The sequence below is a fragment of the Panthera onca genome, chromosome B4 (genome assembly GCF_046562875.1).
Source record: "Panthera onca isolate mPanOnc1 chromosome B4, mPanOnc1 haplotype 2, whole genome shotgun sequence".
NCBI classification, from domain to species: Eukaryota; Metazoa; Chordata; class Mammalia; order Carnivora; family Felidae; genus Panthera; species Panthera onca.
In genome coordinates, this window is record NC_138345.1 from 80048754 (window position 1) to 80073851 (window position 25098).

The following is a 25098-nucleotide window of genomic DNA, read 5'->3' on the forward strand; positions in this document are numbered from 1 at the left end:
CTAAGTGAGCTGGTTTCCAGTAAGAGTGTGCTCAGCGGCTTGACTAGGGTGGGGGAGTGTCTTAAGCAATAAGTAGGTCATGTGGGGGTTATACATGAGATAGCGGGTGTAGCACAAGATGGAGTTAGTCTTGCTCTGCTTGTCCAGGGGTAGGGGATTTTTGTTAAATTCCTTGGGTCCCACATTCCCCCCTTTTCCAGAGGATCCTATGCAGGACCCAATCATGGGTTCTGGGTTTCTGTCGAGAGAGTCAGTGGTTGGTATTGTTGCCTGAGTACCGGGAGTTGAACTGTGTTGACTCAGTCCCTGACAAAAGCCACTAGTCTATTGATGAGGCAGGGCCCGAAGGTCAGAAGGAGAAGGATGATTAGGGGACTGGCTAGGGAGGACAATAAGGTAGTCAGCCAGGGAGAATGACTGAACCGTGATTCAAACCATCCCTGTTGCTGCTCTTGTTTTCGTTTTCGCTTGGCTAATCCTTCCCTTACCTTAGCCATTGATTCTCGTACTATCCCTGAGTAGTCAGTGTAGAAAGAGCACTCTTCGTTCAGGGCAGCGCAGACTCCCCCTTGTTGTAGAAAGACTAGGTCTAATCCCCTTCTGTTTTGGAGAACCACTTCAGACAAGGATGTTAGGGACTCTTGGAGGTGAGAAATGGAGGTCTCTATGCGCTCTAGGTCTGTATCAATGGCAGCCCTGAGGCTACTGTAATGGGAGGCCTGGGTGGCTAGTGAGGCAATTCCTGTTCCTGCGCCTGCCAATCCAATTCCTAATAGGGAGGCAATGGTGATGGCTGAGATGGGTTCCCGTTTATTTTGTTGGTGGGTATCCGCATCTTTCCATTGAAGCACCTGTTCATCTAAATGGTAGATGATTCTAGGGAGTAGTTGAACCAGCACACAGAATCCCTCAGTTCTGTATATAACTTGACCATGAGCGCAGGGAGTTAGACCCTCGGAACAAGCCCACCAACTGTCCTGGGGTGGTAGATAATACCCTGTATTATTTATAGGCTGTGTAACGTTGCACAGAGCCTGGTGGGTGCGTGGAGGAGTGCCTATACAGAGTCCTTGGCCTGACACGGACTGCAAGGTGAGGCCTTTACTACCAGGCTCTCAGTGCCACCTGCAAGCATTAGGGTCCGTGGTCGTGTTATATTGCCCCATTATTGCAATACCCTCATAGAAGGGGGGGCAGATATCATAGCACAGCCAGCAGGATCGGGTAAGATTGGGCTTAGTTGCGTTAAGGAATTTGTAAGCTTTGGACATCAGGGCCCAAAGAAGGTGTTGAGAAGGGTCGAGGGGGAGGAGAGGGGAGAGGAGAGTTGGGACTGGGGTGCCCCCATCAGAAGTGTTGTGGGCAAGCCTCTGAGGTTGAGGAGATGTTAGCACGGGTGGCACTAGCACAGTGTCGGGACCTATTCCAAGGGTTTGACCTTTTGGGTTCTCTAGTTGTCTGATCATGAATAGGACTCCATTATCATACCCGCTTTGGTAAAGCCGGAGTCCCCACAGAAGTCCTGCTCCCCAATTTGTTGCTTGTTTCCCGGTCTCCATGAAGGAAATGGTGACTGGATTACAGTAGGGGCGTTCTGAGCATGAGGGGTATGTAGTATTCAGTTGGAATTTTATGAGGCCGGACGGGTTTTGTGATAGCCAATTGCATGTCCCAGTGTGTTCGCAACCCCATGCCTGGCAGAAGTAGTCCGCCCAGCCACCTCATGAAATACTATTACTGGATTGGGAGGGGGCTGGACATACGTAAAAACAGGTATTTTGGAGGGCTGTTTTGCCTACTTCGGTGCCACACCCTGGTATCCCTAGTCATCCGTTATGGAAGTTGGGGTTTTTCCCAAACAGGTCACATAGGTCGATTGTCAGATTAGGCCACCAGGTTCCCCTGGGGTGTAGTTCTGACAGCTGGGTTACTACCTGATTAGTGCTTGGGGTGATGATTTGCCAGGTTAGATTAAGTGGTTGGTGGGGGTTGGATTTAGTTGCGAGGGGATACAGCACAAGTAATATTAGCGAGGCAAGTGGTAGGCACGCAGCCTTAGCTTTAAAGGATTGTCCTTGTCAGGCTGACTCTTCCATTCCGGAACAAAGTCTTTGAGGACGGCGTGTGGATCAGCTGGCCTGACGTGGGTGTAGTGGACCCAGGGAGTTATTCTGTCGACCTTGAGAGCAGTGGGCGTGGTCATGATCACAATGTAGGGTCCTTTCCAGCGAGGTTGGAGTGCCTGCTGTTGGTGCCTCCGCACGTATACCCAATCGCCTGGTTGATACCGATGGGGGTCAGGAGGCAACCCGGTCTCGTAGAGGGCCTTCAGCTTAGGCCATACCTGCTCATGGGCTCTTTGTAACATTTGGAGGGAGAAAAGAAGCTGTTGGTCATTGAACTCAGCAAGCACTTCGGGTTTCAAGGCAGGAATGATAGGTGGGGATGTACCAAACATGATTTCGCAGGGAGTTAGTCCCATCTTATATGGTGAGTTTCTCATCCTATATAGGGCAAAGGAGAGGAGAGTGACCCAGTCCCCGCCAGTCTCCAAGGCTAATTTAGTTAAGGTCTCTTTTAATGTCCTATTCATTCTCTCTACCCGACCTGAGCTCTGGGGTCTGTAAGCACAATTTCCAATCTGCCCCCAGTATTTGTGCTACTCCCTGTGTTACCTTAGAAATAAACCCCGGTCCATTGTCGGATCTGATCCTGGCAGGAAATCCATACCTTGGCAGAATGTCCTCCAGCAGCTCTTTGGTCACAATTTGCACTGTTTTGTGCTTAGTGGGGAATGCCTCTGTCCACGTAGTATCTACATCTTCGTAGTATCTATGAAAACTAGCAAGTACTTGTACCCACATTTTCCAGGCCTTACCTCGGTGAAATCTATTTCCCAGTATGCTCCTGGGCGGTCTTCCCTGAGTCGGGTTCCGGCCTTAGACCCATGGGTGGTGGCGTTGGTTAGCTGGCATGCATGACAGCTTGCCACAATCTGCTCGATCTTTGCTCGAGAGTCCTTAATAATGATCTTAGCATGTCGTATGAGGTCTTCCATCTTTCTTGTTCCCATATGAGTACTCCGACGCATTTTGGATAGGACTCGTTGTCCTAGTTCCTCTGGCAGGATGATGCTGGAGTATGCGGCCCTCCACCAGCCATGCAAGCATTGGGTCATAGGCAAGTGTTTAATCCATTGTAAGTCAGTGCCAGTATAGCTGGGGGTGTCCAGCAGGGTTGATGCTCCCAGATCGGGTAGCGTGGTTAAAACCTGGGTCACCGAAAGGGCCGCCTCCTTTGCTTTTGAGTCGGCTAGCTGGTTTCCCCTGGCTACTGGTGTGTCTGCTTTTTGGTGTCCTGGACAATGGATGATAGCTAGTGCCTTGGGCAGCCAGAGGGCCCTTAGGAATTCAAGAATCTCTGTTTTGTTCTTAATAGTCTTTCCCTCTGCTGTCAGAAGCCCTCTCTCTCTGTAAAGGGCTCCGTGGATATGAGCGGTGGCAAAGGCATACCTGCTGTCGGTGTAAATGTTTATTCGTTTACCTTCTCTCATGGTTAGTGCCTTGGTCAGGGCGATCAGTTCTGCCTGTTGAGCCTATGTTCCGGCTGCCAATGGCTCTGCCCAGATGATCTCCGTTTCTGTGGTTACGGCTGCCCCCGCATATCTGATTCCTTCTCGGACAAAATTGCTGCTGTCCATATACCAGGTGGCGTCCGCGTTCAGCAGTGGCTGGTCCCGGAGATCAGCCCTGATTCCGTGCACCTGTGCCAAAATCTCTTGACAGTTATGCAGAGCAGTGTCCCAGTCTGGGTTGGGGAGTAGCGTTGCCGGATTCAGGGTTGTAGGTGGCTTGAATAAAATTCTGGTGGGGTTCAGCAGTAGGCTCTGATAGGTTCAGCAGTAGGCTCTTCAGCAGTAGGGTCAGACCAGCATTGCTGATCCAGCGGTCTGGGCTGTTTGAGTACCCCTTCAATAGCATGTGGGGTGGTAACATATAGCTCTTGCCCCATGGCTAGCCTGTCTGCATCCTTGACCATAGTGGTCACCGTGGCAATAATTTTTAAGCATGGGGGCCATCCAGCGGCCATCGTGTCCAGCTTTTTAGAGAGATAAGCTATGGGTCTTTTCCAGGGACCTATGTACTGGACAAGGACCCCTTTTGCCACCCCGTCTTTCTCGTCTACATACAGGTAGAAGGGCTTGGTTAGGTCAGGCAACCCGAGAGCCGAGGCAGACAGCAAGGCCTGTTTAAGGTCATTAAAGGCCTCGTTCATGGCCTCTGTCCATTCAAAGTTTTGTTGGTGCCTGGTGGCCTCATAGAGGGGTATGGCCATCTCGGCAAAACCCGGAATCCATAATCGACAGAACCCTGCTGACCCCAGGAATTCACGTACCTGATGGACGGTTTGCGGCTGTGGGATCCTTAGGACGGTTTCCTTCCGCGCATCCGTCAACCATCTTTGTCCATCCTTTAATTTGTACCCCAGGTAGCTCACCTCTGCTCTGCAGATTTGGGCCTTTTTGGCTGAGGCCCGGTATCCTAGAGCCGCTACAGTCTGGAGTAAGTCCTTGGTGCCTCGCAGGCAAGTGTCCTGGTCCTCCGCCGCCAGCAGGATATCATGTACATATTGCAATAAGGTCAAATGAGGGTGCTCAGAACGGAACTCACCCAAGTCTTCGTGTAAGGCCTCATCGAAGATGGTTGGTGAGTTTTTGAATCCTTGTGGTAGGCGAGTCCAGGTGAGTTGGCCATTGATGCCTTTCTCGGGGTCCGTCCATTCAAAGGCAAAAAGGTCTTGGCTCTTGGGTGCTAAAGGCAGGCTGAAAAAGCCATCTTTTAAATCTAATACTGTATACCAATTTTTGTCTGGAGGCAAGGTGGAGAGGAGGGTGTATGGGTTTGGGACCGTGGGGTGCACATCCATTACTCGCCGGTTGACTTCCCTTAAGTCCTGGACTGGCCTGTAATCGTTAGAGTGTGGTTTTCGCACCGGCAGCAAGGGAGTGTTCCATGCCGATTGGCAGAGCCTTAATATGCCTGAGTCTAGTAGTCGTCGTATGTGGGGCGTGATTCCCGTTCGCACTGCGAGAGGCATGGGGTATTGGCGGACCCTGACAGGGTCTGCCCCCGGTTTTAGTTCTATCTATATAGCCAGTCGGTGTCGGGCCAGCCCGAATCCCCGTTTCTGCCCATGCCTGAGGAAATTCCTGTAGCCAACGGTCAATGTCAGTCATTGGGGCTGGGGGCGTCTGGTGGAGACGATATTCATCTTCCAAACTCAGGACAAGCACCTGAATCGGTTTCCCTTCTTTGTCTAGGATTTTTGCCCCTTTGGGGTGGAAGCAAATTTGTGCCCCCATCTTGGTGAGCAAGTCCCAACCTAATAACGGGTAGGGACATTCAGGGATGACCATGAAGGAGTGGGATACCCGACCCATGCCGAGGTCCACAGTTCTTCGGGTAGTCCATGAGTACTGTTTGGTCCCCGTGGCCCCTTGCACCCATGAGGTCTTGCTCGCCAATTTTCCCTGGGGTTGTAATAAGACCGAATGTTGTGCCCCAGTGTCCGCTAGAAATTCAACTGGTTGCCCCTCCACTCTGAGAGTTACCCTGGGCTCGGGGAGGGGTACCGAACCCCGACTCCCCTAGTCGTCCAGGTCCTCCACCTCTAATATCTTGGCAGGGGCCTTAGATCTTTTGTTAGGGCAGTCTTTCACCCAGTGGCCCTCTTCCATGCAATAAGCACATTGGTTTTTCGTTTAGTTTAGGGTGCTCCCGTCAGGGACCAGGGCCATCTTCCTTACCTGTCCCTGAAGTCAGCTTCTTGAGGTGCCTCCGTTTTTCCTGTGGGTCATCCATGGTTGTAGCCAGCAGGATCTTAGCCAGATTTCGGGTCTGCCGGTCGCATAGTTTAGTCTGTTGCTCCTCCGGGCTTTCTCTATTATTGTAAACTCTCTCTGCTACTATTATTAAGTCCTGCAGGCTCTTTTCTCCTAGCCTCTCCACTCTTTGTAATTTTCTTTTGATGTCTGGAGTGGCCTGATTAACAAAAGCCATGATAATTGCGGCTTTTGTTTCTGGGGCTTCTGGGTTCATAGGGGTGTACCGCCTAAAAGCCTCTGTGATTCTTTCTAAGAAGGCTGCTGGACTCTCATCCTTACCTTGTCTTACATCATATACCTTAGCCAGATTAGTAGGCTTGCGCGCGGCAGCCTTGAGATCTGCCATTAGAGTCTGGCGGTAGACCCGGAGTCTCTCCTTACCTTCAGCCTAATTGTAGTCCCAGGTAGGGTGGGATAAGGGGAAGGCAGCCTTTATGAGGTCTGGGTTTTGAGTCGGTTGTTTGTCCTCTCCCAGGACAGACTTCCGAGCTTCCACCTGTATTCGTTCTCTCTTCGGTGGTGAAGAGAACCTGCAAGAGCTGCTGACAGTCATCCCAAGTAGGCTGGTGGGTAAAGAGAACAGTATCTAAAAGCCCAATTAAATCTTTACGGTTATCGGAGAACTTTGCATTTTGAGTTCTCCAATTATATAAATCACTGGTGGAGAACGGCCAATATAACATTGGTTGTTTTCCAGACTCGTCAGGAGGCCCCATGGCACGGAGGGGAAGGGCGGTGGAGTCGGCCGGCCCCATATTTGAGGGTGGGGCTGCCCGGTGGGTCCATCCAGGTGTCCCTGGTGCTGGCCCACGCACAGGAATTCCTTCGTCAGGGAGGGATGGTGCCCCTCCTGCAGCCCCTGGTGCTTCCAGTGGAGGGGCGGAAGGGGGAGGGAGAGCCTGGTAGGGCAGTGGATGAATCAGATCCTCTGGAGAGGAATCCTGCAAGACCAGATAAAGGGACGTTTTGGCCTTTGTGTCAGTCTGCTTCTCGGCTTTCCCCAGGGCTAGAATCTTGGTAGGTCCTGCTTTGGGGGGTAAGAATGGTTTTAGCCAAGAAGGGGGGTTTTTGATCATGTCCTGCCAGACCAGGATGTAGAGCACCTGGTCAGGGTGGCCATCTGGTTTGTCCTTGAAGATTACAGCCTTGACCTGCAAAATAATAGGTAGGTGGAAAGTTCCTTCTCGGGGCCATCCAACGTCAAAGGTTGGCCATTCTGACATGCAGTAAGTCTGAAATTTCCCTTTTCTTATGTCTGTGCTCAAATTATGAGCCCTTTCCTTAACGTCCGAGAAGTGGGACAGCATAAGAGACAGGGGGTAGTTTGGGTCTGCCCCATTTCAATCCACACCAAGACACAAACAGTTATGACGATTAACAAGGACACAATAACACAGACAAACGTTCCAGTGCGGCCGCGGAGACAAAACAGAAAGTAAAACGAAGGGCTGGCTGTCCGTAATGGCAGCCGGCCCTCCTCACAGATGAGGACTTTGTCCTCCTGGCGGGGGCAAGGGATGTCTCCCAAGAGCGCCAGGACGGCTCGCCAGCGTGTCCACTTAAGCCAATGCCGACCCAAAGACAGTTTGGAATTCCTACAGGTAGAGATACAGTATAGAGCTCTCAGAAAATATGTGCACGAAAGGTAGAAGTTGAGTGCAGTCACCAGACGTGGGACCCTCCAAGTGGGGTCCTGGGGGTGTCTCGAATCCCAGACGAGCCCCCAAATGTAATGCCCCCGATTTCGAATCCGAGAGACCACCAAGGAGCCGATACCGATGCAAACGCACGAGGGTTTATTTGCAAGCTCGAGCTTGGGCCCAAGTATACCCGACACAGCAGAGCAGGGACTTGGACCCCTAGGTTAAGAGAGGTAGAAGTTTTAAGGGGGCCAGTGGCCAATGAGATTGTAACACACACAGAAAGTTGCACATTCATGTCAGTCCACATGCAGGTGGCCAATTGAATTACAATTTACCCTATGGTAACTGTTTGAACTAGCCTATCACTCTGCTCAGAATTGGCGCGCAAGTTTGGCGAGCAGAAGGCGGGGTTTACATTCTCTGGCGGTTAGGGGTTCCGCATTCCTAAGTGAGCCGGTTTCCAGTAAGGGTGTACTCGGCGGCGTGACTAGGGTGGGGGAGTGTCTTAAGCAATAAGTAGGTCATGTGGGGGTTATACATGAGATAGCGGGTGTAGCACAAGATGGAGTTAGTCTTGCTCTGCTTGTCCAGGGGTAGGGGATTTTTGTTAAATTCCTTGGGTCCCACAGTTAATCTCACACCCACTCCTCCCTTAATTAAATGTGATGAAGCATGAACTAGTAGATTCAGTCACCTTTCATGAAGAACCTGGCAATTTCATCATAAGTAAATCTTAAGAAAAATGGATTCCAGCAATGTTTGAGTAGTTACTATGAATCTTAGATTTTTACATACCACTTTGGCAGAGCATGTTCACAAAACATGAAAGGGTTAAAACAGAACTAAAAGATCTACCCACAAGTAAAATTGAGGTCATATTTTTCAAACAGCCATAAAATTAAGATGCAGTGCTAATCCGACATCATCCAGCTTGTACAGATTTTATTTTTTTCTTAAGTTTATTTATTTATTTTGAGAGAGAGAGAGTGGGGGGAGGGGGAGAGAGGGAGAGAGAGAATCCCAAGCAGGCTCCACATTGTCAGCACAGAGCCCAATGTGGGGCTAGATCTCACGAACTGTGAGATCATGACCTGAGCCGAAATCAAGAGTCCAAATGCTTAACCAACTGAGCCACCCAGGTGCCCCCAGCTTGTACAGATTTTAGGTATTAGCAGCTTAAGGGTCTACAAAGACCCCTTCCGGTTTCTCCCACAAATCCTCTATCTTAAGGAAAAGCCTCTTCTATGCCAATTTACACTATCTCACAGCCTTAGTTTAGAGAAGACGTTCAAGTGACATAAAAATTAATTTGCATAACCATAAACTAAAATCTCTAATTTAACTATTGAAATGCTATTATAATTTAAGTCAATACGCTAAAATTTGATTAATACAATGCTGACAAAAAAAGAGTTTTATAGAATTGGAGTTAGACTGTTAAACTTCATGGAGTAAAAGAGAGCACTCCTTCAACTTATGGCATAATTTTGTACTTTACTATTACCTTGGTGTATTAGCAACATGAATTATATTGAAGTCATAACCTACAATTTAGATAAATAAAATCAAGGCAGTATTGAACTTTTTCCCATCCCATACAACAGTATCCTTGGCAGCTCCTTGGCCATCCATTATGTTCCTGACCAATTTCTCTCTGTGGCAATTTAAAAGCTGTAAAAAAATACATAATGGGTGATGACAGGAGAAACAAACCCACACCAGAAATTATTGAACCTTGTAGGTCTTTGCAAGTGTCTCTATTGACATTTAAGTGTGAGTTACTATGCCACAATATCATAAAAGTGTGCTCTACACTTCAGATATATTGATAGTTAAATGCAAAGAAAGGCCACCACCAGATTAACGGCTAAAAGGGATAGCCAATCTCAGACTACCCAGCTCTTCCACTGAATGCTCTGATGTGTTACTTAAACCAAGTAAGATGTTTCTGACTCGCTTTTTGTCCAGTTTCCAACTACAATCCTAATTTAAATCCTATGCCAAAGGGATGATTAATATAGCAATTCTGATCCTTGCTCTGGGATATTTATTGAGGGCCTAGTAAGTGTCAAGCATTGCATGGGCACGGTCTCTAACCCAGTCTTCAATTTAAGAGCTAAGGATTTTAACAGTTTCTCCTTGATTAAGTCAGCACTGGTTAGTCCTGTCCCCAAAGGCTGTTAACAAAAAAGCTACTAAAAGGGCAACTTGTTAACAGTGGCAAAATCAGGACTAGGGATTAGAAGATGTGGTCCTCTTCCAGTCAGATCACTGAAAAGATCAAGCTAGACAGTTCAGTTAACCTTAGGGTGTTAAGTTATTTGCCATACTTATCTCACAGATCTGCTGTGAAGGTAAGACAAATGAGCTAGAAAACACTTTTAAAAATATAAAGGAAATATGGGGCACCTGGGTGGCTCAGTCAGTTGAGTGTCTGACATAGGTTCAGGTCATAATCCTGCAGTTCCAGAGTTTGAGCCCCACATCAGGCTTGCTGCTGTCCTCTCACAGCCTGCCCTGGATCCTCTGTCCCCCTCTCTCTGCCCCTTCCTGCTTGTGCGCTGGCTCACGCTCACTCTCTCTCGCTCAAAAAAAATATTATGTATATGAAACAGAAGTGCCTGATAAATGAAATTAAAAATAATGAATGCTAGGTAAGTGTTCCCTCCTCTCTTATTTTCTGAAAGTATTGGTGTAGAATTAGTATTATCTCTTCCTTAAAGGTTTGGTAAAACTTACCAGTGAGGCCATCTGGCCCTGGAGTTTTCACTGGGGGAAGGTTTTCAACTACAAATTTCATTTCTTTTTTTTTTTTTCTTTTAATGTTTACTTTGAGAGAGAGAGAGAGATGAAAAGGGTGAATGGGGAAGGGGCAGAGAGAGAATCCCAAGCAAGCTCTGCACTATCAGCGCAGAGCCCAACTCGGGGCTTAAACCCACAAACTATGAGATCATGACCTGAGCCAAAATCAAGAGTCAGAAGATTGAACCCCCAGGCACCCCCCAAATTTCATTTCTTTAACAACTACAGGGCTAGTGAGGTTCTGTATTTCTTCTGAAGTGAACTTTGGTAGTTTGTCTTTCAAGGAGGTGATTCAATTCATCTAAGACACTGAATGTATGGACATAGTTCATACTATTCCCTTATTGTTTTTAAAGTGTCTCTACAATCAGTAGTGACATCCCTTCTCTTAGTCATTTGTTTGTTTGTTTCCCGGATCAGACCAGCTTGGTTTATTAATTTTACTGATTTTCTCAAAATATCAACTTTCACCTTCATTGATTTTCTCTACTATTTTTACTTTATACTTCATGCTTTTATCTTTACTATTTCCTTTTTTCTGCCTACTTTGGGTTTAATTTGCTCTTCTTTTCCTAGGTTCTTAAGACAGAAATGTAGGTCACTGACTCTAGACCTTTCTGCTTTCTTAACCGAAGCATTTAATACTATAAATTTCTAAGCGAACTATCTTAGTTACATCCCACAAATTTTAAGGTCATGTTATCATTTTTATTCAGTTCAAGATATTCTCTAATATTCTTTGTGATGTCTTCTTTGATCCATGGGTTGCTTAGAAGTGTATTAATACAGATGTATATATTTCAGTTCCATTGTTTTTTCTTTCAGGTACTTTGAGGCTTTATTATTAGTTGTGTAAAACTCAGGGTTGTTGTGTCCTCTTGATGAATTGATCCCTTTATCATCTAATCTGGTGTTAGCTATTTGCCCTACCTACCTCATGTCTGTTATGGAAAAAGAACAAAAGAACAGTTTGGAAAGTATACAGCAAACAGAAGGTAAGATGTCTGATGATAGAGGAAGTTAAAATAACTTTAATGAATTTTCTGAACTATCTGTAAGTTATATCTATGCCTGTCTCCAACTACTCATATAAATGAGGTTTGCCTATGTTTTATCAGATCCTTAGATATGATTTATTGTTGGGAAATACAGAACAAATTAGCAGTATTATTACCCTCCACAACTCCCTGTGAGGTAAGTAAGTCTTACTGATTTAGGGATGAGAAAGAAGGCACGTGGAGGATCTGCCTCAGAAACCAAACTTAAGATAGATATCCCAGCCTGTTGGTTGACCTCTTTAACAGGGCATTTTATTCCAACATAATTATGCCTGCTGACTCAGATATGAACTTGCTTTATTCTAAGAAATGGAGATTACAATCAGAATACTTGAATTCAATTTGGTTCCTTCTCCTCTTCTCCATGTAAGAAATGAGAGTGTATTATAAAGCTTGATCTTTGAATAGTCCTTTCAACAACACCATCTCAAGCCCATACTTTCTAGTGTCCTTTCTAGCAATGAAGCATGATGGAACAGGCACTCAGTTAAGTCTGAAGAATAAGACTGCATGTGAAGAATTTTGAAACTATAGCCCCACGACCTACCTGCAGGTAAAAAAATCTGTCACTGTTTAATTTTGACAAACTACACTTACCAGAAAGGAAATCCAGACTACACAGTCCATAGCCTCATTAGGATGAGAGTGAAAAATGGCCCAAGTAGTCCATTATGCCCTTTTTAGAAAATCACACACACTTAACAAATGTGTTATCCTGTGTCAGTACCCCAAGGATATGACAACCAGACAACCAGCCAACAACTTAGCCTTCTATCCTTCAAGTCCTAGGGAAGACCACCAATGGACTACATTGGCCCAAAATATTAGAAAGAGTTCTTCATGTACATTTAAAACTAGTGGCTTCAAAAACAAACTCCAAGACAATTCAGGAGTCATTTAATGAAAGACTTTGGTCTAGAAGGCTATCAGCAATCACCTATCCAATTCCTTTCATGTAAGATGGAGAAACTAAGAACCAAAGAGAGCAAATGGCTCACCCAAGGTTCTATCACTAGTTAATGACAGATATGGGAATAGAATCTAAGTTTCCTGAGCCTTTTTTTGTCCCCATTTGCCTCTCATTTTTAAAATAACTTTTTCTTAGGGTGCCTGGGTGGCTCAATCGGATGAGCATCCTAATTTCAGCCTCAGGTCATGATCTGAGTCAGGGGATCAAGCCCCAGATTGGGCTCCACAATTAGCATGGAGCTTACTTAGAGTCTCATTCTCATTCTCTCTTTCTCTTTCAAAAAAAGAAAAAAAAAAAAATTTTCTCTCTCTCTCTGCCCCTCTTTCTCTAAAGTAAAAACAAAAAAAAAAAGTTTTTTTTGAATTATGCAAAATTTATTTGGATAGGGGTTAGAGAACTGAGGTGTAGTGGTCTGAGTGATGGCCCCCCAAAAGATACCCAAGTCCTAATCCCTTGAACCCATGAATATTATTTTATAGGGCAAAGGTGTGACTAAAAGATGTGAGGGGCGCCTGGGTGGCTCAGTCAGTTGAGCGTCTGACTTCAGCTCAGGTCACGATCTCACAGTCTGTGAGTTCAAGCCCCACGTCGGGCTCTGGGCTGATGGCTCAGAGCCCGGAGCCTGCTTCCGATTCTGTGTCTCCCTCTCTCTCTGCCCCTCCCCCGTTCATGCTCTGTCTCTCTCTGTCTCAAAAATAAATAAAACGTTAAAAAAAATTAAAAAAAAAAAAAAAAGATGTGAAAGGAGAAATTTATCCTGGAATATCTGATTGGGTCTTAAATGCAATCACATTTATCCTGATGAGAGGCAGGAGTTCTGAGACAGAGAAGACCATGTGAAGACAGAGCAGGAAGAGCTGAGGCCACAAGATGAGACTGACAACCACCAGAAGCTGGAAGAGGCAAGGAAGGGACTCTACCCTCGGGCCTCCAGAGGGGGTTCAACACCTTGACTGCAGACTTTTGGCCTACAGAGTTGTAAGAATAAATTCCTATTGTTTGAAAACCACTAAGTTTGTGGTAATTTGTTCCAGGAGCCACAGGAAACTAATACACAGGGGAAATAAAATTTTTAAAAATCATAAACTGGATATATATAAAACCAATTCCTCATCCAAAAAGAATTGTGCTCTAAGTAACCCAAAGAATGCCTAAAACCTTTAATCCCTCATTTCAAAGGGTAAATTGAAGCAATCAGGGAATGTAATTTTCCTCCCAAAATACTGGCAGATCCAGGAAGACAAACTCAGCGAGGTCTAGTATTTACATAGCTGCTAACAAGAACAGTGTAGGTTTTTCCCCAAACATGTTAGCTGGTAGAGCTCCTGGACAGACTAAACATAGGCACCAGTTGTCACTGTGGGTGTTCTGCCAACACAAGTGTAAAGTTGTCATCAGAAATGAATATGTGGCTTCGAGTAGCTTACAGAAATCCAACAAAGCTGTATCTTGGACTCTGCACAAGCCAACTCTTCTCAGGATGACCTGGACTCTTTCCCATTAGTACAATGATCAGTTAAAGGCATCCTTTATAAGGAGGAAAGGAAAATCAAAGTTATGTCAGGGAAAAAAGATAATTGCCCAGAGTCCAAGTTCATGAATAACAATGTGTAAACAGCAGCCATACTAAGCCAGTTACAAGTGATATCTCACATTGTAATTCACTACTCTTAAAATCAATATCCACAGCACACAGCTTTAAGCCCAATTTCATGTAAGGTAAATGGAAATAAAAATAGACTGAGCAAAAGAACAAGGAAAGGAAAGAGATGCTTTACCGAGAATTATTAAATGGGCTATTCAAGTAAGATATATAAATCATGCTTTGTGGTTAAATTATATAACTTAAATAAAAAATGCTAATCTAATCTTCCTCAGAAATCTTTGTATCCTATATGCCTTTTCTCTTTTCCAGAGCCACTATCAAGGGGTCTGAAAACCACCAAAACTTTCCCAGACATATTAAAATCCAGTCACTGCAGAGGCATGTTCTTTCTTTCCTTTTTGCCCCAACCATCACCCGGCTCACCTACTATCCAGATCGCTTTCTTTGTATTGGTTTTCAGACAGACCAGTGAAGATGTGTTATTTTCCCTTTCAGGTTTGGTGGCAATAGTATACCCTTAAGTTCTAAGCATAACCACTTGAACCTTAATTTTTGTAACATAAGCTAAACATCTTGTTTTATTAACATACCGGTACAAATGAACAACCAGACCAGGTTCTCTGACGGCAAGAAATAAGCCTAAACTTAAGATTTTCAATCTGATAGTCTCCGAATTTCAATGAAAAATTACCCACCAGAGAGAGAAATGTTCATCAGACCTATTAACTGACATTGTAAGAGAATTCACAAAAAAGCAATTTGTACTTGCATACCACAGTAAACCAAGAAGCCTGTATTCAAATCCTGAAATCTTTCAAATTAAAATATATCACTAAAATCGTCAAATAACGGACCACAGGTTAATTTGTTTATAAATCCAAGCAGCTCAGGCTGGAGATAGAAGGAATCCATTCAGAGTAATGTAAGAAGCATGATTTGGTTCTCTTTCTTCAGATCAGCTTTTTTTCCCCAAACTGTGAGTTTAGGGCCATGAAATCAGCAGAAACTGACCTGTATTTCTAAGAAAATGAAATCGTGTACTGCAGATGAGAAAATACCAAAGTGCTTTGCACGTGTATTTATATAGTAAAGCCTATTTCAATAGGTGTACAGGGTCAGGGTAAAACTCTCTGATCCAAAAGAATTCAGTAAAGGAAAGAGGCTTAAAGCAGGCAAAAATCTAAGAAGCATCTAATGCAAGGTCCACCTTCTTCCAAAAAATATTTGCTAATATTTTAGGAAGCCAAACAAACAATGGATGCAATCGTGTTTAAACTTCAAGAAATGGTAAAAATTTAATGAAATTGTCCTTTTATCCAATGGAACAAAGATCACTCTACATATGAAGAGATATCCATTAGGATTTAGTGATCCATTCACCAAAGACTATTTTCTAAACACTTTACCGGTCTTCTTCGTCTAATTTCCAATTATTAAAATGAAAGATTTTGACAAGATAATTTCAGCATCTATCATTTTATTTATTTTTATTTTTTAAAGTAATCTCTACACCCAAGTTGGGGCTGGAACCTATGATCCTGAGATCAATAGTCACATGTTCCTCCACTGAGCCAGTCCCAGCTCCCAGCATATCATTTTAAATCAACGTGGGTTTTTTTTTTTAAGTTTCTTTATTTTTTAGTAATCTCTACACCCAATTTGGGGCTCAAAGTCACGACCCTAATATCAGGAGCATATGCTCCTCCAACCAAATCAGCCAGGCACCCCTAAATCAAAGGTTTTCAACTGAGGAAGATTTTGCATCACCACCACCAACAACCCCAGGACATCTGGCAATGTGTGGAGACATTTTGATAGTCACAAATGGAGGTGACAGATGAGGTGAGATGCATTTGTTGGCTCAAAATGTCAACATGCTGAGGTCAAGAAACCCTGTAATAGATCAAGATGGTATTCCTTTTAAACCTAAATAAAATAGAGATAGATAACCTTAATCTGTATCTTTCTTTATAAACTAAGCAGAAAAAAGTGCATAATTAGCATACCTACAGTTTACAACCAAATATGAAATAAATTTATCTTCTTGCCAAGTGTCAGAGACTCTCTCCTCTGGGCAGCTAAACTTTCTTTTGTACAATGTCACAAAGGTCTCTAATCAGAAGTGTACTTCATATGTAGTTGAACTTATTAACAGTACTTCTATTAACCTTAAATACATCAGTGAACAACAACAGAGCAATTTAGATTCTTATATGGCCATTATGTAATGAAAATGTCACTATTTTACTGAAACATCTTCAAATCAGCTGACTGGGCATTACCAACAGGTGATTACAGCTCCTGTAAAATAAATATTTTGAAGGAAATATAATCAAAAGGCAATGGAATAATCCAGGTGATGGATGAGTCCTGTCTCTAACACCCTAAATATCCCCCTTGTTAAGCAACTTCCTTATCAAAATCCAGACATCCTCAAAGGAAGAGAAGAAAGAGAGCTTAGAAACTCTTTAGTGGTGTAAAGAAAGATCTACATGGGGGGGGGGGGGAGGCATCAGAGACAAAGATAAAGGCACTGAGACATGAATAATGCTTGTAAGGCGCTTAGCTTAGCCTCTCTAGTAGGTACTAAGTAGTCAAACAAAAGTTACCTTTTTAATATTTGTATTTTTATACTGAGGATCACCTTAGTTCTTAGGGGAAAAACAACTCTATCGAGGTGGAAGGATAAAAGAGGCTGTGAGAAGCCCGTGATTATGACTAGAAACACAAAAGTTGACTTTTTTAATCTAATCTTTATTTAATCACAAATTACGATCCCTAAAAAGGCTTAAACAGCAGACACCAACCTGCCTAGATCCCACTCTGTCTATAGAGGTAACACACTTCGGTATGTAGCCTTCCAAAACTTTTTCTATGGATTTACAAATACCCATTTGTCCGTGGAAAGGTGCTTCACGATGCAGATTTTTCTCGGGTGCCTTTCCACGACAGTATAGATTTATCCTACTGGTTCTAACATTTCAAGTCAGTCTTCCTAAAGAAGCGAGGTCCCAAAGACCTACCTTGCTCCCCTCAAAACCAAAAGTGTGGGGACAGAACTTATAGTTTCCCTACAAGAAAGGTGTATGGGACGGAGGCCTAAAGGATTCGTTAGAGAAGTCACAGTGGATAAAATATGCGCTGCCGCGCCATCACAGGCATTGAATCTCCTTCTTCACAACCTCTAACGTTAAGACCTCCCTCTTCTGGACCGCTGATTGGACGACCTGCCCGAGCGCTTCCCGTAGGCTATTCGTCTACTGGCTCCAAATTTGGTCCATCCATTTAACCGCCCGACTCCCGCATTCCCCATTGGAGTCAATCCGCTGCCTCTTGGATGAGCCCAACCTACCGCGCGCTCCGTGCTCATTGGCTCAGGGAGCCGCTGCTCAGGAGCTGGAAACCCGCCTCCCACATTCCGATGGCCCAAGGACCGATCAGTCGGCAGCTAAGGGCGGACCCAATTGGCCTAAACACAAGCCAGTCAAGCCCTCCGGCTGCACAGCACCACAGAACTTACAGGAATAAAACATCCCGCCCCTGTTCTTCCATTGGTTGGCCGGACCCACCGCTCCCCCTTCACGAGCCCCCACCCCGCGGTCCATTCATTTCACACAATAACGGGCCCAATTGGAGTCAGTTCAAGACCTCGTATGGGTAGGCAAGACTATCCGTCACTTACCCGGAATCGACACCGATCACTCACGCAAACGTCTTCCCTGTTCCTCTGTGGTGAGGCAGGACCACAAGACAGTGCCGCCGCCGCCTTCTGCGCAACGCCAACCGCCCGCCAAAACGGATCCTTCCCTGCGCCTGCGCGACCAATCCTGGGACCGTACCCTTTCTCCGCCCATTACGCCTGCGCAAAACGAGGCACAACTCCCGCCACTACGCAAGCGCTGTAGATTCGCCGCTGTCTCCCGCCCGCCATTTCACGTGTTCCAAGCGCCCAGCGGAACTTCTTAATGCGCTTGCGTAAACTCGCCATTTTACTACACATGCGCTTAGTGGGCGGTCGTTGCAAAAAAAGAAAGAAAACCGTCACCTCATAACTTCTTTCCTAATACATAGTATTAATCATGTTTTGCCAAGTGAGTTGAGCGTAATTTCGGGGCGCGAAGGACTGAAAAATTATTTAAATACCTTAGATACATTCAAACATGAATGATTGGTTGGCGAGCCAATCACACTGGCTAAAAGTAATATTGTTCAGGAACCAATGAACACTAAGGGGTGGAGACTGCGTAGAACGCCCAAACGGATGACGTTACACAGCAATGCGGCACTACAGACCAATAGCAGGGGGGCAGCTACTGCAAATATCCAATCAGAGATACTCAGGGGCGGAGTCTACCAATGCCTAAAGCGAGGAGGCGGGATAAAAAAGCGAGGCCGAAGGTAGGCTGGCAGATACGTTCGTTAGATTACTCCTTTCTGCCCGTGGACGCCGCCGAGTAAGCATCGTGAAAGTCTCCCCTCCCACCGCCGTCATGTCTAAGTCAGAGGTGAGTAACACGCTCTCTTCGGCCTAATTTTCTTTCTCGCCGTTACTGAATTCGGTAGGATGTGGTTTGGTTTGGCTGCTTGCGCCAGCTCTGGCTCGGCATTTCTTCCGTTGCTGCCAAGGGCCTACCCCTCCCAAAGTTCGGGTCGCCATTTTGTCCTCGTCGTCGCCATGAGGCCGCCGTCTTGCAACACTTGGTTTTCACTCCGGGCTTGTTTCTCCTGGCAAAACCCTCATGCGTATTCGATTGTTTCGTTTCGCTTTATTTTTTCACCTTGTATCAGGGGACGATTTTCTTAAGGAGCAGATGTAGTTCTCTATTGGCTGTGTATTCTTCCAGCTCCGTCCTTTTGTTGCGCGTGCGTCGGAGGGAGAGTTGGGACGCATGCGCTCGGGGCTTCCCAGCCCCCAACATATCGTCTCCCCTAATGGGGAGAAGCACGTGGCTTGCGGCGACCCAAAGGAACAATAAGTGCCATGTATCATTGTCGTGTAGCTTTGCTTCTCCTAACTGGAAGCTTTTTTGTGTTGTAACCCCCCCCACGTAATGATTTTTTCCCCCGACTCCTAGTCTCCCAAAGAGCCTGAACAGCTGCGGAAGCTTTTCATTGGAGGTTTGAGCTTTGAAACAACCGATGAGAGTCTGAGGAGCCATTTTGAGCAATGGGGAACGCTTACGGACTGTGTGGTAAGACTTAGAAGAGACAAAAGGCCAGTAGGACGAGTTGATTTCTTTGGATTATCTTGTCGTGATTACTGTACTTGTGAAGATTGTTAACGGGATTATAGTTGAAAATAACCTGGCAAGGGAAGGTGTGGCTTTAGCTGATTAGAGGCTCCCTTGTTAATTTAGTGGGAAACTGAAGGGCCTTGTATTTACTCATGGTAGAAATGACAGTAGTCTCTGGGGTTTTATTATGTAGTAAATTTTATTAACGTTTCAGGTAATGAGAGATCCAAACACCAAGCGCTCCAGAGGCTTTGGGTTTGTCACCTATGCCACTGTGGAAGAGGTGGATGCAGCCATGAATGCAAGGCCACACAAGGTGGATGGAAGAGTTGTGGAACCAAAGAGGGCTGTCTCGAGAGAAGTGAGTGATCTAGTTCTTTTCTCGGTTATTTAAAAGTGTTCCACTAAGCGGACTTTGCATTTGGGGATGTTAAACTTCTTAATGATCTTGATTAAGGATAGTTTTATTGGGAAGTAAATTAATTGGGCTTTCTCATTAGGATTCTCAAAGACCTGGTGCCCACTTAACTGTGAAAAAGATTTTTGTCGGTGGCATTAAAGAAGACACTGAAGAACATCATCTAAGAGATTATTTTGAACAGTATGGGAAAATTGAAGTGATTGAAATCATGACTGACCGAGGCAGTGGCAAAAAGAGAGGCTTTGCTTTTGTAACCTTTGACGACCATGACTCTGTAGACAAGATTGTCAGTAAGTCTCCGGGGCATGCAACTCGCTAAGGTTTCTGAAATCCGTGCTGTATTCTAGTCTTTGAGATGGTGTTCTCTTTGAAATTTTTTTTAGTTCAAAAATACCATACTGTGAACGGCCACAACTGTGAAGTAAGGAAAGCTTTATCTAAGCAAGAGATGGCTAGTGCTTCTTCCAGCCAAAGAGGTGAGTTTGTTTAATTAGATCTTACAGGCCACGAAGTCCTTCGAATCTGTAGGTTTAACACTTCAAACTTCTCTTTCAAGGTCGAAGTGGTTCTGGGAACTTCGGTGGTGGTCGTGGAGGTGGTTTTGGTGGGAATGACAACTTTGGCCGTGGAGGAAACTTCAGTGGGCGAGGTACGTGTGGTTATATATAGTTCGCTGAAAATTAATAGTAAGCTTATCATTTGACAATCCCCAGATAACTTGTCCATTTGCAACCTATGGTGGATGTACCTATGGGCTAGCTTTTCCAAAGTTAATTTTTATCCAGGTGTTGGGGCTTCTTACTGGAGGGTTAAGTCTTCAGTATAGAAATCATTTTTGTGACCAGGGGTGGTTTCAGAAAACTTGAATTTAGGAAGGGTATAATTTGTATGCAGCCAATACACCTCAGAAAGTGGTTGAAACTCTACTTTTTTCCAGGTGGCTTTGGCGGCAGTCGAGGTGGTGGTGGATATGGTGGCAGTGGGGATGGCTATAACGGATTTGGTAACGATGGTAAGTTTATCATGGGTATGTAGGTGAAAAGTTTGTTTTGGAATCTCTAGAGTAGGGTAGTAGAGCTAAAGTAGTGCATGACCAGCTCAGCTCTGACCGTAACCGCATGCTGTGAGCAGGCTTTTAGGTGTTACACTTGCACAGGTTTTGATTGTTGAATACTTTTGTCTTATTGAGAAGAATTGTATTCTTGTAGGTGGTTATGGAGGAGGCGGCCCTGGTTACTCTGGAGGAAGCAGAGGCTATGGAAGTGGTGGACAGGGTTATGGAAACCAGGGCAGTGGCTATGGCGGGAGTGGCAGCTATGACAGCTATAACAACGGAGGAGGCGGAGGCGGCTTTGGCGGTGGTAGTGGTAGGTATCCAGTGATCCAAGTACTTGGTGCAATAGTTAGATTAGCTCTTTAGAGTTTATGATCATAAGGGGATTTGATGCTCTTAAAAGCATTATGTGGTGCAATGCATGGTGTTCTCTTTTAACGGGCTTGCTAATGCTACCTCCTAGCTTTAAGCTGGGGCCGCCTCACTCCCAAATAAGATAGATGGATAAGTGGATAGTCCTGTCTTTAATCAGAATTAGATTAGCTTCCAGCAGGATTTAGTTGTCTTAACTCCCTTGGGATCCTAGGCACTTAGTTGATACATCCAGCATGTGTTTGCAGTGCCCCGGATGGGCACAGACTTTCAAGCCTAGAGAATATATTGCTATTATGCCATGGTAAGTTGGGTAAATTTTATTAAAAGCATTGAGTTATTCAACTGAGTGCCTTGCCCAGAAAAGGATGATTGGAGCCACCAGAGTTTGGGAGGAAGGCAAGCAGATCACACAACATTTTTTGCTCTGAGCACTAAATAGAATTCAGAACTTAACCATTTTCTCCAAATAACAAATAAAGGTTCTCTTTCCATTTCTAGGAAGCAACTTTGGAGGTGGTGGAAGCTATAATGATTTTGGCAATTACAACAATCAATCTTCAAATTTTGGACCCATGAAAGGAGGAAATTTTGGAGGCAGAAGCTCTGGCCCCTATGGTGGTGGAGGCCAATACTTTGCCAAACCACGAAACCAAGGTATTGTATATATGTTTATTAGAGGGTGAGGTACCCATAACCAGGTCCAGTAATTTTGGGGTGAGGTGTGTGTAGACCGTGAAAAGCTACAATCTAAAAGCTTTTCAAGAACTTAATCAGATTGGGAAAATCATGTGCCCCCAAACTCAGATCTGAGGCTTTATTGCCCCTGATACAAAAAGTGTTTCTATGTGCTTCCAAAGCTTAAAGGGACAAATTCTATTCTTAGGTGGCTATGGCGGTTCCAGCAGCAGCAGTAGCTATGGCAGTGGCAGAAGGTTTTAATTACTGCCAGGTAAGTAAACATCTTTTTATGTTTGAAGTTAACTTTTGTAAATGATAATGAATCCAGTAACCCTAATATAGCTGAGCAGTGCAACATAGTTAACATTATAATTGCAGTAAAATTGTGGATATTAAGTTAATATTCAGATCAGCAAAATTTGTGGGAAACAAAACTTGCTATTGGATTGTAGCCTTGAGTCTTAATATGTTTAGATTAACAACTTTATTCCATATTGTTCAACAGGAAACAAAGCTTAGCAGGAGAGGAGAGCCAGAGAAGTGACAGGGAAGCTACAGGTTACAACAGATTTGTGAACTCAGCCAAGCACAGTGGTGGCAGGGCCTAGCTGCTACAAAGAAGACATGTTTTAGACAATACTCATGTGTATGGGCAAAAAACTCGAGGACTGTATTTGTGACTAATTGTATAACAGGTTATTTTAGTTTCTGTTCTGTGGAAAGTGTAAAGCATTCCAACAAAGGGTTTTAATGTAGATTTTTTTTTTTGCACCCATGCTGTTGATTGCTAAATGTAATAGTCTGATCATGACGCTGAATAAATGTGTCTTTTTTTAAATGTGCTGTGTAAAGTTAGTCTACTCTGAAGCCATCTTGGTAAACTACCCCAACAGTGTGAAGTTAGAATTCCATCAGGGTGATGCCAGGTTCCATTTGAAATTTACTTGCAACCTGCTTGGGCACAGAAGCCGTTGTCTCCACAAACATTGGTGTGGTTGAACTGACAGTTAATGTGTTGTGACCTGGAGTTCACCGTTAAAAGGGTCACCCAAGCAAAGTCGTGGAGTTTATTTGGTTATTAATATGATTGTTGGCACATCCTATGCAATATATCTAAATTGAATTATGGTATCAGATAAAATTATAGATGGGATTAAAGCTTGTGTATCGTCCATTATCATGTGTAATCAATAAACGATTTAATATTCTCTTGAATGGAATGACAACTGTATGGATTTGGGACTGGCAGAGCTTTGGACTTTCCCTACCCACTACCCCTCATAATGTTGAATGCTTCTATCATGATTCAAGTTCAAAACTCTGCCAGAGAATAGAAACCAGCTGCTGGCTAATGCCACCCCATAAGTCCACAGATTAGAAGTGTTTGGGAGACCTTTTTAAACTGACCAGCACCAGTAAGAATATCTTCTTTTTAATACAAAAACAGGCTTACATTAAAGGAAAACAGCAGTTTTGTGGTTGGGTGGGTCCTTAATAGAGGTCTATGGATTAACTGTACTAATTACCTATTTGGACATTACAATTGCGGAGATGGGGAGGCAACTTACTATATTCACGCTAACTGCAGTTTTCCTTTAAATATGGTACATCACACAACCATCCGAAAATGTTAATTGTATAGAAAATGATTTCTGAAGCCTTTTTACGGTCACTTAATATCCAATCATTGTTATTTGTTACATAGGTTCTTTTGAGCCCTCCCTTTGGTACCCTCAATTTCAGTGCCATTGTACCTGGTAGCATAGAGAATTGTTTATCACTAGGACTGTGTATTCCCTCCCAATTTCGTGGGTGTGTTACTTGGAAGTTTGGGGAGGAGGGCGGAGGGGGGAGCGGGTGGGAGGTGGGTGGGAAAGCATGGGTGATAGTTCCATGAGTTTGATATTGGCTGAGTTTGCAATGGCAGGTGGAACCTTAACTATTGAGGGAGTTTGCAGATACCTCAGGATTCGTGACAATGCCTTTAAAGATCCAGGAGAGATGTTCAGCTACTAGGAACTGCTAGCAAGCATAGCGCGAATGGCTCCGAGCTCAGACACTCTACAGCTGAGAGTAGACACTTGTGGTATGTGGAGTACAGATAAGCCAGGGGCAGGCCACGGCACGCTCCATGAAAGCTAGGAGGGAGTGAAGTTTCAGTGACCATCGCGAGAAAGGAGGCAGACAAGAGTAAGGCACACCTGACTCTTAGGACTAGCAGTCAGAACCAGGAGAAAAGGTTTTATTGCTATGCTGGTAGGTAAGAACAGATTTTACTTCCATCCATATAGTGTTCTCTAAAATCCAGTTTTCTGTTAACATTAATCCTTCATATATTGAGCCAAAACTAGTCCAGTTAAGCTGAACTTGGTTTTTCTGGAGATGAATTTTCTTAAATTGACACCCTAGATTTGGTGGCTCCCAAATGAAGGAAGTAAACACTTTAATTCTGTGACAATATATTTTTGCCCTTTAATTTTATTTCCTACCTTCCTTTGACCCATTTCCTTAAAACGATGGCTCAAAGTAATGTGTTAGAATCTTCCCAAAAGTCGGGGGGGGAGGGAGGGTGGACCCTTTTGGGGAGGGGGAGGTGGGGGGTTTACCCTGAGCTGGGACTTGGTCTCCCAAAAAGCTAGTTCTAAAGGTTGTTTACTTTTCTAGGGAGGAGTCTGCTACTCCAGGCTAATCAACTCTCTTTAAAAATATAAAACAAAACAAACTCATCTGTCCAAATTTATGGCTAAAAGGTAAGCTGTTTACAAACTTAACAGGCGCCAAGAGTGCTCGGTATTGCCAGAGTAGACCGTGACGAGCTGTACCTGAGAACAAAAACTTTCATAGTCTGGTCTAGTAAAAGGCCATAGCTAGCAAAAAGTGATTAAAGCAGCTGGGTTCCCAGTCAACAGAACAGTATAATTGTAGGATCTTCCAAGTGCTTATGCAAATGCCTCATAACTTTTTTTTTGTTTTTTGGCAGGAACATCCTTATGAGGACAACCTTTATCTGAGCCACTGCACTTCATTTTCACTACCATGTAGTTGTTAGCTGTTCTGCAGCTTGAATTAATCATTCAGTTTTATGAATGGACTTTTTAAATAAAATTTCTTTTGATTTCAACTTGGTTCTGTCTTGTTTCTTTCACTTTCATGATATAGTAAATCAGAATTTTTAGCAGAGTTGAAGTCTTTCCCCTTTGTTCCTTGCTAATTCTTCCTTGGATCCTTCTAAATTTAAAGTAACAGGTGTCTGGGTGTTGACTTCAGCTCAGGTCATGGTCTCACAGTTCGTGAGTTGGAGCTGGGCTCTATACTGACAGCCTTGGAGCCTGCTTCAGATTCTGTGTCTCCCTGTCTGCCCCTCCCCTGCTTA

The 25098-nt window shown here is 44.4% G+C and overlaps 2 protein-coding genes across 7 annotated transcripts in view; one reads left to right on the plus strand and one right to left on the minus strand.

Annotated features, from left to right (window-relative positions):
* Nucleotides 1-17813, minus strand: part of CBX5 (chromobox 5) — a 44716-nt gene extending 26903 nt beyond the window's left edge. The window contains exons 1-2 of one of the 3 annotated variants that reach the window (XM_078449815.2): nucleotides 17646-17813; nucleotides 6266-6447 (exon numbers count right to left, since the gene is read on the minus strand). The gene's annotated coding sequence lies outside the window, so the exon portion shown is untranslated. The remainder of the gene's footprint in view (nucleotides 1-6265; nucleotides 6448-17645) is intronic. The other 2 variants (XM_078449812.2, XM_078449813.2) reach the window with 2 other exon arrangements.
* A 522-nt stretch (nucleotides 17814-18335) lies between these two features.
* HNRNPA1 (heterogeneous nuclear ribonucleoprotein A1) lies at nucleotides 18336-24844 on the plus strand. 4 transcript variants are annotated; one of them, XR_009617222.2, is made up of 12 exons: nucleotides 18336-18468; nucleotides 19039-19155; nucleotides 19412-19558; nucleotides 19698-19908; nucleotides 20002-20094; nucleotides 20175-20267; nucleotides 20556-20630; nucleotides 20827-20985; nucleotides 21546-21701; nucleotides 21931-21996; nucleotides 24390-24475; nucleotides 24706-24844. XR_009617222.2 is itself a non-coding variant. In XM_060657402.2 (11 exons), the coding sequence occupies exons 1-10, from the start codon at nucleotides 18454-18456 to the stop codon at nucleotides 21984-21986; spliced, it is 1122 nt and encodes a 373-aa protein (XP_060513385.1). In that variant the 5' UTR covers nucleotides 18336-18453; the 3' UTR covers nucleotides 21987-21996; nucleotides 24390-24570. The 4 variants fall into 4 exon arrangements, 3 of the variants coding, with proteins under 3 accessions (XP_060513385.1, XP_060513384.1, XP_060513386.1); XM_060657402.2 differs by lacking the exon at nucleotides 24706-24844 and having other exon boundaries at nucleotides 24390-24570; XM_060657401.2 differs by lacking the exons at nucleotides 24390-24475; nucleotides 24706-24844 and adding an exon at nucleotides 22231-22563.
* The last annotated feature ends 254 nt before the right edge of the window (nucleotides 24845-25098 follow it).

What these genes read in the sequence shown, in the direction of transcription:
- HNRNPA1 (XM_060657402.2), top strand. An exon ending in TGCTTCTTCCAGCCAAAGAG is followed by an intron (nt 20,095 to 20,174) that starts GTGAGTTTGTTT and finishes TTCTCTTTCAAG; the next exon opens with GTCGAAGTGGTTCTGGGAAC. An exon ending in AGGAAACTTCAGTGGGCGAG is followed by an intron (nt 20,268 to 20,555) that starts GTACGTGTGGTT and finishes ACTTTTTTCCAG; the next exon opens with GTGGCTTTGGCGGCAGTCGA.